The 12,830-nt window shown below is 41.1% G+C and overlaps 2 protein-coding genes across 2 annotated transcripts; both read left to right on the top strand.

Annotated features, from left to right (window-relative positions):
* Window positions 1–2,378: 2,378 nt before the first annotated feature.
* On the top strand, window positions 2,379–11,187 carry LOC112556317. The gene is made up of 4 exons (XM_025225193.1): window positions 2,379–2,720; window positions 5,006–5,361; window positions 9,921–10,229; window positions 11,036–11,187. Exons 1-4 carry the CDS (start codon window positions 2,461–2,463, stop codon window positions 11,065–11,067), a joined length of 957 nt encoding a protein of 318 aa, XP_025080978.1. The 5' UTR covers window positions 2,379–2,460; the 3' UTR covers window positions 11,068–11,187.
* Window positions 5,809–7,232, top strand: LOC112556316 (general transcription factor II-I repeat domain-containing protein 2A-like). Its single transcript, XM_025225192.1, has 2 exons — window positions 5,809–6,389; window positions 6,426–7,232. Exons 1-2 carry the CDS (start codon window positions 5,935–5,937, stop codon window positions 6,931–6,933), a joined length of 963 nt encoding a protein of 320 aa, XP_025080977.1. The 5' UTR covers window positions 5,809–5,934; the 3' UTR covers window positions 6,934–7,232.
* Window positions 11,188–12,830: the final 1,643 nt, after the last annotated feature.

The following is a 12,830-nucleotide window of genomic DNA, read 5'->3' as shown; positions in this document are numbered from 1 at the left end:
AATCTCTTAAGAACATATTAATTTGAAAACTCAAGTGCAACCTTACTGTTAATAGAAGTAAATGATCTGGCTGTGGGCAGTGAGATTCCACAAGACAAACACGTCTGACAGGAGACGAAGTTTGTGGGATAACTGATCCCACAGGTGTTGGTGGTGCTGGGGGGAGTAGCTCTAACTTATTGGGGGAGCGAGATCTTTCTTTTATTTTGACTTCAGAATGGTACATGATACTGAAAAACACTTACAGCTATCTCTTTAATTAACATCATTCATATTATTGTTTTGTTCCTAGTGTACAACAAAGTAGTAAAATCAAGCAACTCCACCAAGTGCATTTTAAAAAAAGAACCATGTATACGATATATAAGAATCACAGAAGTACAATGATAACCTTTGTAACTATCCATTTGGTAATGAAGATGTGTATATTGTTGGGGTACAAACTGGTGATGTACTGCTGTAGGAAGTTTCATAGCCAGGACTCCTAAAACAAGCAATTTTGGTAACAAATCACCAGAAAGGTCTTATGCTTTCTTCTATACAATATAATTTAATCTGAGTAGTGTATTTAGAAAGCTGAAGAAAAACAAGAGGTTTTCTTTTTTTAAAAACCACAGTCAGAAGCATCCCATAGGTAGCTAATGCTTATTTGTCTTCTGACTTTTAGAGAAGCCTCACACTGTTTTGGTATGAAGCTGTCAACATGTAATACAATATGACAAGAGACAGAATTATCACAATTAAGCACAAACTAAAGTAGTACTAATTATTTAATTTGTAACGTATCAAATACTAAATTTCTTTCAAACATTCTGGCATAGTATGGCCAATATATATGTACTATATGTACAACATATATGTACTATATTCAATTTATCATTAGTACATTAGAAGACATTTTAAAACTTTTTAACAGACAAGGAGTAATAAAATGAGCACAAACAGAGAAAATATCTTACATGTGCTTTTAATTATCCGCTGGTAGGTGAAAATATTCCAGTTCGGGCCTGAGTTTTTTCTGTTTTTGACCCAGGTGGAGTGTGCATAGAGGTAGGCCAGAAATATATGTTGGTGCTCTCTGGTATTAGCCATTCATCGGGCATGATGGCTGCAGACTTTTTTCCATCATGAATAGCTTGATAATGTGGTACATCTGTTAAATTTAAAATGTTTTCTTAGATCATCAAAACTAAGGAAATAAGAAGGAAAAGACTATATAAAATTTTTTTAGCAAATTTAATGTCTTTTCTAAATCTAATTCCTTTATCAAAAAAAAAAATACCTAAATAAAAAAAAAAAAAAATAACAAAATAAAAAAAAAAATAAATAAAAAAAAAAAAAAAAAAAAAAAAAAAAAAAAAAATAAAAAAAAAAAAAAAAAAAATACTGCAGGCATTCCAATTTAAGTGGACACTGGTCTATATTAACCTAAATAACTTGTTTACATTTCTTTTGCTTGTTATTGATCATGCATTTTCTATAAGGTGGATTTAATATCATAAGAGCCCACCCAATACAGTGGTTACTGAACATATAGAAAATATCTAATGACTATATATACCCATGCTCAATCCATTTACATTTAATAGCACACAAACTAAGGAATTGTTTTAAAGACGAATAAAAAAATACAGAAAAAGCAGAGGAACCAATTAATAACAAGAAGTGAGAGTAACATGATTTTGCAAAAGGAAGACGAGCAGGGAAGGTGTGAAAATATGACTAGCATGGTGGGAAAGTGTGTTAGGAGTGATGTTTACAGAAGTGGTGCGTTTACAGCGCATGTGTAGCTCATTAAACCTGTATTCACTCACTGATGTAGTTTCAGGTCCAACAAAACAATAAAGATGTTGTAAGCGACTGTTTGCCAGAGGCGAACCATGGTCACAGTGTTATAATTACTCTCTTGTTTTTTCTGAATACTTATGTTTCTTCAAAGTCACTAACTACAGTCTGTAAACTTGTTGAACTATTAACATATTTTACCTCCACATTTTTATTATTATGCTTTTTTTCACTCTGCTGGGGTACTTCAACTTGTAATTTGGAGTAGATTATTGTGTCGAGTATAGAAATAAGCTTTAGAAAGCGTCTTCAGATAGTATAAGTAAGAAAGTGAAATGAGTGTCTCCTTAGTTTTGATAGAAATTGTATATTTTTATTTGGGGAAAGAAAGACAGTTAACATATTATAAATTGTAAAATAAAAGTAATTGTTTTGGTAACACATCAATGGATGTAACTGTACAGGTTCTGCGGTCCGGCGACAACAGTGACTGTGCCATGTACAAGTCCTCCACGTGTGAGTGTCAAGACCCTGGGTCAGGCCGTGTCACATACAGGACAGTGCTACACTGCTGTCATCACACTCTTCCCGGAGCAAGTTCACCTGCTGAACACGGCGCCTCCCACAGTGTTTGTCACCGGACCGCCCGGTACAGGTAAAACTGTGGTGCTGCTGATGATGGGTATAAAATGGCTGCTTGGTGGTCACCACGTCTACATTGTCAGTACCTGGACTATAAGTCATGCAGCGAGCATCATGCTGTATCACCTGTTGCTGCAGACAGTAAACACACAACAGTCAGCAGGTGTATCACCCGGTCAGCCTCACCTCCTGCAGTATAAGCTTGATGACCGCCAAGACGTGGAGAAGGCTGTCAACGACTTGTCACAGGCAGCAAGTGGAGGGTCGTTGTACGTCATCGCTGATGAAGTGAAGTGAGTAGAACATCGTGTGATGTGATGATAGACACACAGGTAAATAGCGCTCGCTGTGATTTTACAATCACCTAGAGGTTTTTAACAGGGTATATTTCTTCAATGAAAGGACACAAGCCCTGCTTACGCAAGTTCCGTTTGGGTAAACAATTTTTTTTCCCACACGCCTTTTGCAGCGACATGTACTCATGCGCGTACTGCCATACGTGGTTAACAAGGTGACAAACCTTGACGTTCCCATGGACGTGTATTGATGGACTGCTGTCTGTTAGCCGAGACTCACTCTTGGCCTCTTGCGAGGTGATCCGCTGTTCGTCTCGGCGAGCCGTAACAAAGAATGTGAATAAACCCGAAGCAATGTCGTCTAATGACTCATTTTAGCAGGTAACTGGAAAAAATCGTCTGCCAGCAGTCCAGGGATATTAGTTCGTGACCTTCCGAAAGAACCACTAGCTCGCGTAACCGTAGACTTCATTCAAATTCTAGGTATAAAAGTAAGAGATGCCGAGATGTAAGTGCTTCAAGACCAGTGGCGGACTGGCCAGTCGGGCATTTGGGCAATTCCCGGTGGGCCGGTGGGTCTATTTTGTTTCTATAGAATAATATTGTGTACGTATAAGCATCAGGAGAAGGACCTATCTGTAATTAATGCCCGGGTCCCTTTAAAGCTCCAGTCCGCCTCTATTCAAGACTGATGGTAAAATGAAATGAGAAAGTTGTGATTTGTCCTGATGAACACATTGCGACAGTCAGCACAGAGTTAAAGACAACGAAGATGAGCAAAGATGTGGAACAGATGACTACACCAGTCGATTGATTTAATACATAATCAACATCCAAAATAACAACAACTATAATAATAAATGGAAAATTTGTAAATCACATACTCACACTCATAATGCTCATGCTTTCAGCAATAAAGCACAGGAACGAAACATGGACAGCATACGAGGGACAGGAACACAAATAACATATGAACTATAAAAGAATCAACTACCGTAAGAAAAAGAACAATAAAATACAGGAGAATACAAAATACAAAAAAGTAGAAATACAAAAAACACAAAAAGAAACCAAATAATAAGAACAAGAGCTGAGAGTAACATAATATTGCACAGAGAAGGGTGTGACAAAGGACTAGCATTATGGGAGAGGTTGTTAGGAGTAATGTTTAAGAAAGAGATGTGTTTTCAGTGCACGTGTAAAGGATTCAATAGCGGGTAGGTGGCGGGTATGGACAGGGAGAGAGTTCCATTGTTTGGCTGCACAATAACTAAACATCCTGTGGCCACATGTTGTTGTGGTGGTGACAGGAAGAGTCAGGAGACGATCATCAGACGAGGAGTGGAGTTGTGTAGCTGGGATGTAAGGGAAGAGCAGTTGAGAGAAATAATCAGGGCAGTTGGCAGCAAACAAATTAAAACACAGCACGGACAGTTTGTACTGGATGTCACAACGGATGGGAAGCAAGTGTAGACAACGAAGTAGAGGCTGGCGTGGTCACGTGTTCTACATTAAGCACCAGATAATAATACTGAATGTGCTTTTAAGATATTTTCAAAAGAACGAAAAATAAAACCTTCCTTATTAAGAACTTTGCATGCAGAATCTATTTTGAGGTAGAATTTCTTTCATAAATTAAATATTTACGACAACAATGTTTACTGCTATCTTTGAAATCAGTTTGACTTTCCTATCCTCTTTCTCCCATATATGAAATAAAAAAGAAAGTAAGATATACTTATTCTTTTTAATTTACACCACAATGTCTTTATCATCTACATGCCATGTACGTTTTGAACAAAATGAGACTAGCTGTAGTCCTTACACATCTGTTCTGTACATCTGTACACAATTCTTGTCAGTAACAAACGGTAATGCTTGTTAATTCCTTCATTTTATTTGTACAAGATACATTTATGTGTATATTTACACATTGTGCTTCAGACAACAGACATCTACTCTCTCTTGCCTCCCTCCCTCATGCATGTATACATATCTACACACACAACACAGCATTCACCGCTATTCACACACATTATTATGTACAGTGTCAGTGAGCTTAGTATACAAGTAGCCTCCCCTTGACATCAACGTGTTACACAATTACTGTCTAGTCACACACAACACAGATATACTCTGAACACGTGACAAACAGTTGTTGTTTATTGTGATTTAAAGTGATGTTTGTGTTGCTGATACTTCATAAAATACTTTGACAGGAATTGAAAACTTGTGATGTTTGTGTGTGACGGTAACTATAGTAACACTAATGTTTTTCACAGGTCACGATACTTCCGCACTGTGTGTGACAAGCTGCTGACACAAGTTCCTCATCTCCATCTGTGGGCGGCAAGTTTTCACCATGAAGACGCACCCGCCGGCTGGCAAGTGGAATATTTAACCAGACCCCTCCGCTCTCCACCGGCCGTCGTCAGGGAAGTCGCGCAGAACTGGAGTATCACTGACTTTCGTGATGTCCTGCCGTACAGTGAGCGAGGTGTGGCCGACCACACAGACGGCCCGCCAGTCACACGACTGTATCATGGTGAAGGTCACTCAGGTGACAGGCCACGTGACTGCGTCACGTGCGGTCGTGACGTGGCCAGCTTCCTACTCAGTCTCCGTGTTAGTGTTACAGGTAGGTGTGGGTATTGTGTAGTGCAAGGATGCTCAACCTACGGCCCGCGGGCCATATCCGGCCCGCGAAGCTTCTGCCCACAGTACAGGAAATCGGCATGTTAGTAATAAAGAAAACCGAAAAAAAGGAAAGAAGAAGTATTTATCCCGACGTAGGGGCGTCTCTCAATCTTTCGATGGATTTCATTCTTGATTTTCGTCTTGCGAGGAAACTAATGTTTGAGAACGAGGGACGCCACATTCCACAAGGGGATTAGTGATCTTTTGATTGGTTAATATTTGAATCAGTCGTTAAAGAGATTGAAAATGCTTTCTAGCAAGGTATAAAACAATGTAATTCTGACAGGGAAGCAATACCGAAACAGCGTTTGAATTTCGTCATTTTCCTGTGGAAATCAGGACGGATCGCCTTGGGGTACCTCGATTAAGATGTATTTTAAGACAATTTCTAACTTTTATTTTAGCATAGAAGTGTATTTTCCTGTTAGTTCAATAACCAAGGAATCCATTTTTAAAGAAAAGTCAAACTGCACAAAATTCACCCTCAACACCCTTCGGGGCCTGTAGTACGAAAATGTTGTCATGTCGTCGTGGCGGCTCACAGTTGCGCGCCGGTGAAATGGGAGAGCTGAAGAAACGAAGAGTTGACTCTGATTGCAGAAACTTCCAAGAAAATTGGACAGATCTTTACTTTTTCATGCAACACAAGCCAACGTGTTTGATTTGCAAAGAAAGTGTTGCTGTTCTTAAGGAAGACAACATTAAACGGCACTATGAAACAAATTTAAAGAACAAGTATGGCGGCATCCTTGCTTCGAGCCGCACAGAAAAGATTGCTAAGTTACGACAAGAAATTGGAGGCTTGACGAGAATATTTAGCAAGAAAAGACAAGAAAATGAGGCGGCGGTAATTGCAAGCTACCGAGTTGCTCACATTTTGAGCAGAGAAGTGAAGCCATTTTCCGACGGTGAATGCGTAAAAAAGTGCTTGCTAGCAGTGGTGGAGGAACTGTGTCCTGAAAAGAAGAATGCATTTGAAGCCGTCAGCCTTTCTCGCACGACAATTGCACGGCGAGTGGAAGATATTGGGAAACATCTCCAGTCAAAACTAAGGGACAAAGCAGCACGTTTCGAAATGTTTTCTATTGTTGCTGACGGGTCAACCGACTCATCCGACACCGCTCAACTCTTGGTATTTATTCGCGGTACAAACAACGATTTTGAACTTACAGAAGAGTTGGCGGCCATGAGGGGCATGCACGGGAACACCACTGGCGAAGACCTGTTCAAAGAAGTTTCAGCCGTAATAGAGGGTCTTGCTCTTCCTTGGGAAAAATTAGTGGGAGTGACTACCGATGGTGCCAGAAGTATGGTTGGATGCCACAGCGGACTGGCATCAAGGGTTATTAGAAAAGTCGTCGAGTCTAATGGAACCGAGCCTCTGCGGCTTCATTGCATTATTCACCAACAAAATCTCTGTGGCAAGGTGTTGAATGTGGACCATGTGATGAAGAGTGTGGTCAGCACTGTAAACTTCATCAGATCACAGGCGTTGAACCACAGAACTTTCTAGGAACTTTTGACAGAAATAGAATGCAATTATGAACACGTTCTCTTTCACAGTGAAGTCCGCTGGTTAAGCCGAGGAAAGGTACTTAAACGGTTTTTTGATTTGAGACATGAGATTGAATTTGTTATGAAATCAAAACAAGTGCCTCGGCTGAACGACCCCTCGTGGTTGTGGGATTTGGCTATTTTATGCGACATCACGTGACATCTGAATGAACTCAACACCAAACTACAAGGGAAAAACAAGTTGATTTCGCATGTGTATGCGGACATAACAGCATTCCAAGCGAAATTACTACTCTTCATTCAGCAGGCGGGAAGGATGGAGCTTGTCCACTTCCCAACGTGTACATCTCTACGTCAGGATCAGCAGCAACAAATGTCTTTCCCCAAAGAAAGAATGATAGAACTTCTGGGGCTCTTGAAGGATAATTTCAGTGAAAGATTTAAGGATTTTCATGATTTGAAGGATGAAATACGTCTCTTCGAAAATCCATTTGCGGCAGATGTGTCAAGTGCCCCGACAGACCTGCAACTGGAACTGATTGACTTGCAAAGCCAGACATCCCTACTTGACAAATTTCGAGCGATGCAGACAATTGCTTTCTACGCCGTGTTGCCTGCAGAAACTTTTCCAAATCTCCGAAAACAAGCGTTAAGGATGATCACGATGTTTACAAGTTTGTCACGACCGGCAGTCGGACTGCGCGTTCTTTCAAATAATACAAACACGAGATCACTTCAGTATGAGACGTTCTGTTATTGATTATACACCAAAAGAAATTTAAAAAAAAACATAAATTGTAATACAAGACTTTCAAACAAATCAATTTAAACCATACCGCCCAAGTTATCACTCCTGTCTGTTCTAAATCATAAGATATACGTCAAATATTATTCAATACCGAAACTACGACAGCGCACAGGCTGCTACAACAGTTCTCTTAATGTCACCAAGACGACATACATATGTCCGTTACAATACACTCCTCACCATACGTCTCTCCGAGCACTTTTCTAGCCACCAGCAATGGCCGTGTGCTCATTAATGTTCATCACACACATACACACAGTCCGTGTAAACCGTCTTACTCTCCCTCTAACGTTGACGGTGGAGATAAACAATGGAGGGTACGACCTTCCCCCCTCTCTCTCTCTACAGGTCAACTCAAAAGTCAAAAGTCTTACTTTACGTTGTCGGCATCAGCGGACAATCAAATCGTCAGTGCCGACACTCTGCTGCACGAATTTAAAGACGACAGCGACGGCCCTCCACGCGGTCGGTGTGTCGTCGTCGTTGTCAGGTACTAGAGTGGAGCCCACTTGCTCAACACTCTCCGAGGCTTTGATGAGGATGTTCTCCGCCTTATCGCCGGCTCGGGTTCTTCTTTCTACAGGAACCTATCGTCTGCTCTGCGATGTCCACGGCTCCTCTCAGCAGAATCGGCGTACAACCTTCAGCAAACTTGAGTCGGCTGTTAACCACAACAGCAACAGTTATACTCAAGTTGCAATCCCCAAAACACAGTAGCAGCGGCTCTACAGCAACACAGCAACAGCGAGTCTCTCATAAATCCACTCCAATCTACAATACCACAATTAACAGCCGCCGCTGGATCAATCAGCCTCTCGATTGCCTGATGGCTCTCTCTCCACTCCGCTACCGTCTGCTTTCTTCCACACCTCTCCGGCTGTTACTTTGGGCTTTCACACTCCCAAAGAATCCCTTCTTAGTTCCTTGACTGGGCAAACAACTACTTTATTTGTTACCGGTCCCTGTATCCACATGTACAGTCAGACCACTTTCACACCTGTTCTTTCTATTCTCTCGTCTCCCGTCGTCTGCTTTCTTCCAAAATTTTTCACTCTCTTCCAAACTAAAACTACGTCATAAAATGACGTCGTGTTCTGACGTTAAACACGACGCAACCAAAAACAATCTCCGTTACTGGTAAGGGCAACAATCTTTAAAAAACTAAAGACAGGGGCAACAACCCCCTGTTCCTAATAGACTGGTCCGTGACAAAGTACTTATGTGTGTGAACAAACGTTTTCAGTGATGAAACGGGCGAAACCCGTCTGACGTCATCGCCTCGCGGACAAACATTCAGTGCTCCGACTTGGTGTCTCTACAATGCAGCCGGACATTCAGAAGTTGGTTTCTGGTAAACAACTTCAAATATTATATAATATGAACTAATTACTACATAATGAATGGTAAGTACGACTTGTTTCTAATAAATATGATATCTGTTCTATTTTTTTCTTTTTTGTATTTTTTGCGGTGAAGCGGCCCGTGACACGCATGTCGGAAATGATTAATGCCCGCAGGCCGAAAAAGGTTGGGCATCACTGGTGTAGTGTAACGTCTGTTGACAGGTGAAGAGTTAGCGGTGAGATAAATAACAGGCAGGTGAGAAACAGTCTTGTGAAGATGAATGTGAGATGATGTTTGCCTAACTAACTAAAGGATGACAGCTCTTGATCACATTTCGTCTTCGACCTTTTATTTGAGCCTTGGTTTCTGTGGACTGGTCATCTCTGACAGTGGGACATCATTATCTAGGTTTGTCGATTGGTTTCTGTCTTCACAACTTGTCTCAGTTTTCTAGAACATTTCTATTCACCTGTAACATCTGCGCCATCTTGCCATGTGTTAACCTGTTCATCACTTGTATTACTTGTGTCTACTTCACTGACACTTTTAACATGTTTGGTACTGCTGACCACTCACTTCTCCATTTTGTGATGTGAGGACCTGTGCCTCATGGCTGCACTGTCTGTAGAGTAGATGTTTGTGTCCTCTTCATCTCAACGATGTGACTGACGATGAGTGTGATATCAGGGATTGGTGGTTGTCATCTTTCAGACGCTGTGTTTGTGACGTGTTACTGTTATTTTACGTCGTGTTTATATCCATGTGTCTGTCAGTGTGTACGCTGTATCTCCGACAAGTAACTAACAGAAGAAACTTACTTTGAATGTTAACAGAGAATGTCACGACAACAGCCACGACCGTCACCTCCACCAACGGCGGCACAACACCGACCTGCCTACAGTGGAGAGACGTGCTGTTGTTGGACTGGGATGACATTAGTGACGACTCGGGTATGGTGAAGGGACTTAAAGAAGCGGGTATCCCAGTGCGTGTGATGAATGACGATGACATCGATGACGTGGCCACGGCCCGCAGTGACGTGGTGTGGGTGACGGATGGACCTCGTGTTTGTGGTCTGGAGAGAAAAGTCGTCGTCTGTCTTGAGGAAGATCTCAATGCCCGGTTCTACTCCATGTCCCGGTGTACGTCACAACTTGTGATTGTCTCCTCTTAACACAAACCGAATGGCATCTGACGTCATCATCTGATGACGTTGTACACATGTTGTGTATGACACATTTATACACATTTACTCACAACAACTAGTGTAAACATCAACATCATACAGTGGGTCTTGTTTGTATAACACTTGTGTCAACATTAATATCACACGGCATACACACTGGGTCTTGCGACAGTGACCAGTTACACTTTTTGTAAGGATTCAATTATTCAAAGTATTCAGAACCCTATTTCTATGTGTTCGCTTGTCTGTATAACCTAAAAAACAACAACAAACGTGTAACATTATTGAAACATGTAAACTAAGCAATGGTACAAGCAATAAAAAATGTCAATGAATAATGCAGAAATGTTTGTCTAGTTATTGACAACATTTAGTAAGAATTTATCAATAATAATAATTTTCCAAAAACCTATAAATAGTGATATACTATATAATTATATATTGATTGTTTAAAGTAGAGATGTTATAAACATCATCTCTTTAAAGGCAGCAATACTCTCTCCGGCAGCTTGGTTGAGACGAGATCTGAACCCAGTGCAGCTAACCCTCACTGTATCAGGTGTTAACCGTTGCACCGCAGGACTGCTCCTGGCAAGTTTTTTACAAATAAAATCTGCACAGACATACGTACAGACAGACAAACAGACAAGGATAGTGGCAATCAGCTAGACAGAACTGAGAGTTGTTTATGGCAGTATGAGCAGCATGAGAGTCCAGACGACAAGTCAGAGTGAAGTATGTGACTACACGACTGTGTCTCAGGTTGTACTCACTCACATCCTGACTTCAAGTAGCAGCAAAGACCAGATGAAGCAACAAGTGAAGAATGATAACACAAACAAGTGGCTGGTGCCGGTGGCCAAGTCCTGTCTCACAGCCAACAACATTCAGTCAGCGGAGATGTTGTCAGCGGAACAACTACCACAGGTGTCTGTCAGGTGAGGTGGCGCTGTCATTGCAGCGTGTGAATACGTGTAAACACAGCACACCACACAGAAACTAAGCAGTTTACTATAAATTCTACTTTTTTAAATTAAAGACTCGAGCAACTACATGCGCTGTAGCTGCAACATCACCAGGAGCAGCAGTAACTGTGTGTAGGACTCTTGCTATCAAAACTGTTTAAACATTTTTCTTCCAATTTTGACTTTCCTTTTTCTTGTGTGAAGTGGACTGTTGAATGTGGTCCAGTAATATCTTTTCTTGTATGTGTTTATGCATTCACAAATGCAGAATTCAACTACAGCAAATGAAAATCTACAATGCAAGATTCACATTAAGAAAGTAGGCATTTCAGTATGTGTCAGACTGAGTGATTCTTTATTACTTTAAAGGCAAAACTTCAGCAAAGGTGTGAGTATTGAACAAAATAACTACACAGTGTAAAAGTGTTGTACATACATTCCAGTGATACGTAATGTCAAGACCAGTGATGCTCAAATTCTGTGCACACCACATGCATGCACTTCAAAAATTACCTTTTACACTTACACACATACACATACACATACATAGACACATACATGCATGCACACACACATACACATACATAGACACATACACTGCTCATACACCATTATCCTATCAACACCAAATACGGAGAATCATGACATAAAGAAGAAAACCTCAGGGTTGTCCATGGGACATATTTTTCTATCCCATCCCATCCCATGGCAATTTATGCCTGTCCCGTCCCATCCCATCCCATGGGACGTTTCCCATGGTAATAACATTCCTATGGACAACACTGCGCATTGCACACATGTTAACAAAGTCATGGCATAATGAAACTGGAATAAAAAAGTATTTTTCCTGTGCTTAAAAAGTCTGACAATGCAAATTTCAGAGTAAATTTATTTTACAATATCAAGTATCGACTACCATGGGAAATACAAATGTGTGCTGTCCCATCCCATCCCATCCCATCCCATGGGACGTTTATCATGGAATTCCCATTCCTATGGACAAGACTGGAAAACCTCCTCACAGCCTTGAGCTATCAAAAGAACTTAGAGAAGGGAAGTAAACAGTTATCATGTGTAACATAGACATTAAACTCTATGACCTTCCTGAATGTAACGGGCTTTAATTTATGCCACAACTTGGTGTTTACAACTGTCATAAAGAGGCTATTCATAAAAAAAAACTTTTACACGCGTCCACACACAAGATCGTAACACAAAAGCGTGTACATCCGGGTGCTCGCTGTAATCTCAGTTTCACACAGTTAAAAAGTAAGTTGTCTAGTTACTGGGACAGCCGAACAGGACTCCTCCTCCTCATCGCGACGGTTCAGCATGACTGCACGCGACAGCAGGCAGCTCCCCATGACGTCATTAACCTGGATGTGACAAGACTACCCTCTGCGCACCGAAAGGAGGGTGGGAACATGGAGACGGTGGAACAAGGAGGTGCCAACGGTAGGTGTCGACAGAGGGCGCTTTACGTCAACGGAGAGGGCAACGTATTCGATGTTATCTACTTGTCTGTCTACTCGTCCATCATGCATATATTGTACTCAAACCTTTTCACGTGTCTACCTACTCATCTACCATAC

This window comes from Pomacea canaliculata, linkage group LG2 (assembly GCF_003073045.1).
Source record: "Pomacea canaliculata isolate SZHN2017 linkage group LG2, ASM307304v1, whole genome shotgun sequence".
In the NCBI taxonomy this organism is placed as follows: domain Eukaryota; kingdom Metazoa; phylum Mollusca; class Gastropoda; order Architaenioglossa; family Ampullariidae; genus Pomacea; species Pomacea canaliculata.
This window is presented reverse-complemented; position numbering and strand designations above follow the sequence as displayed.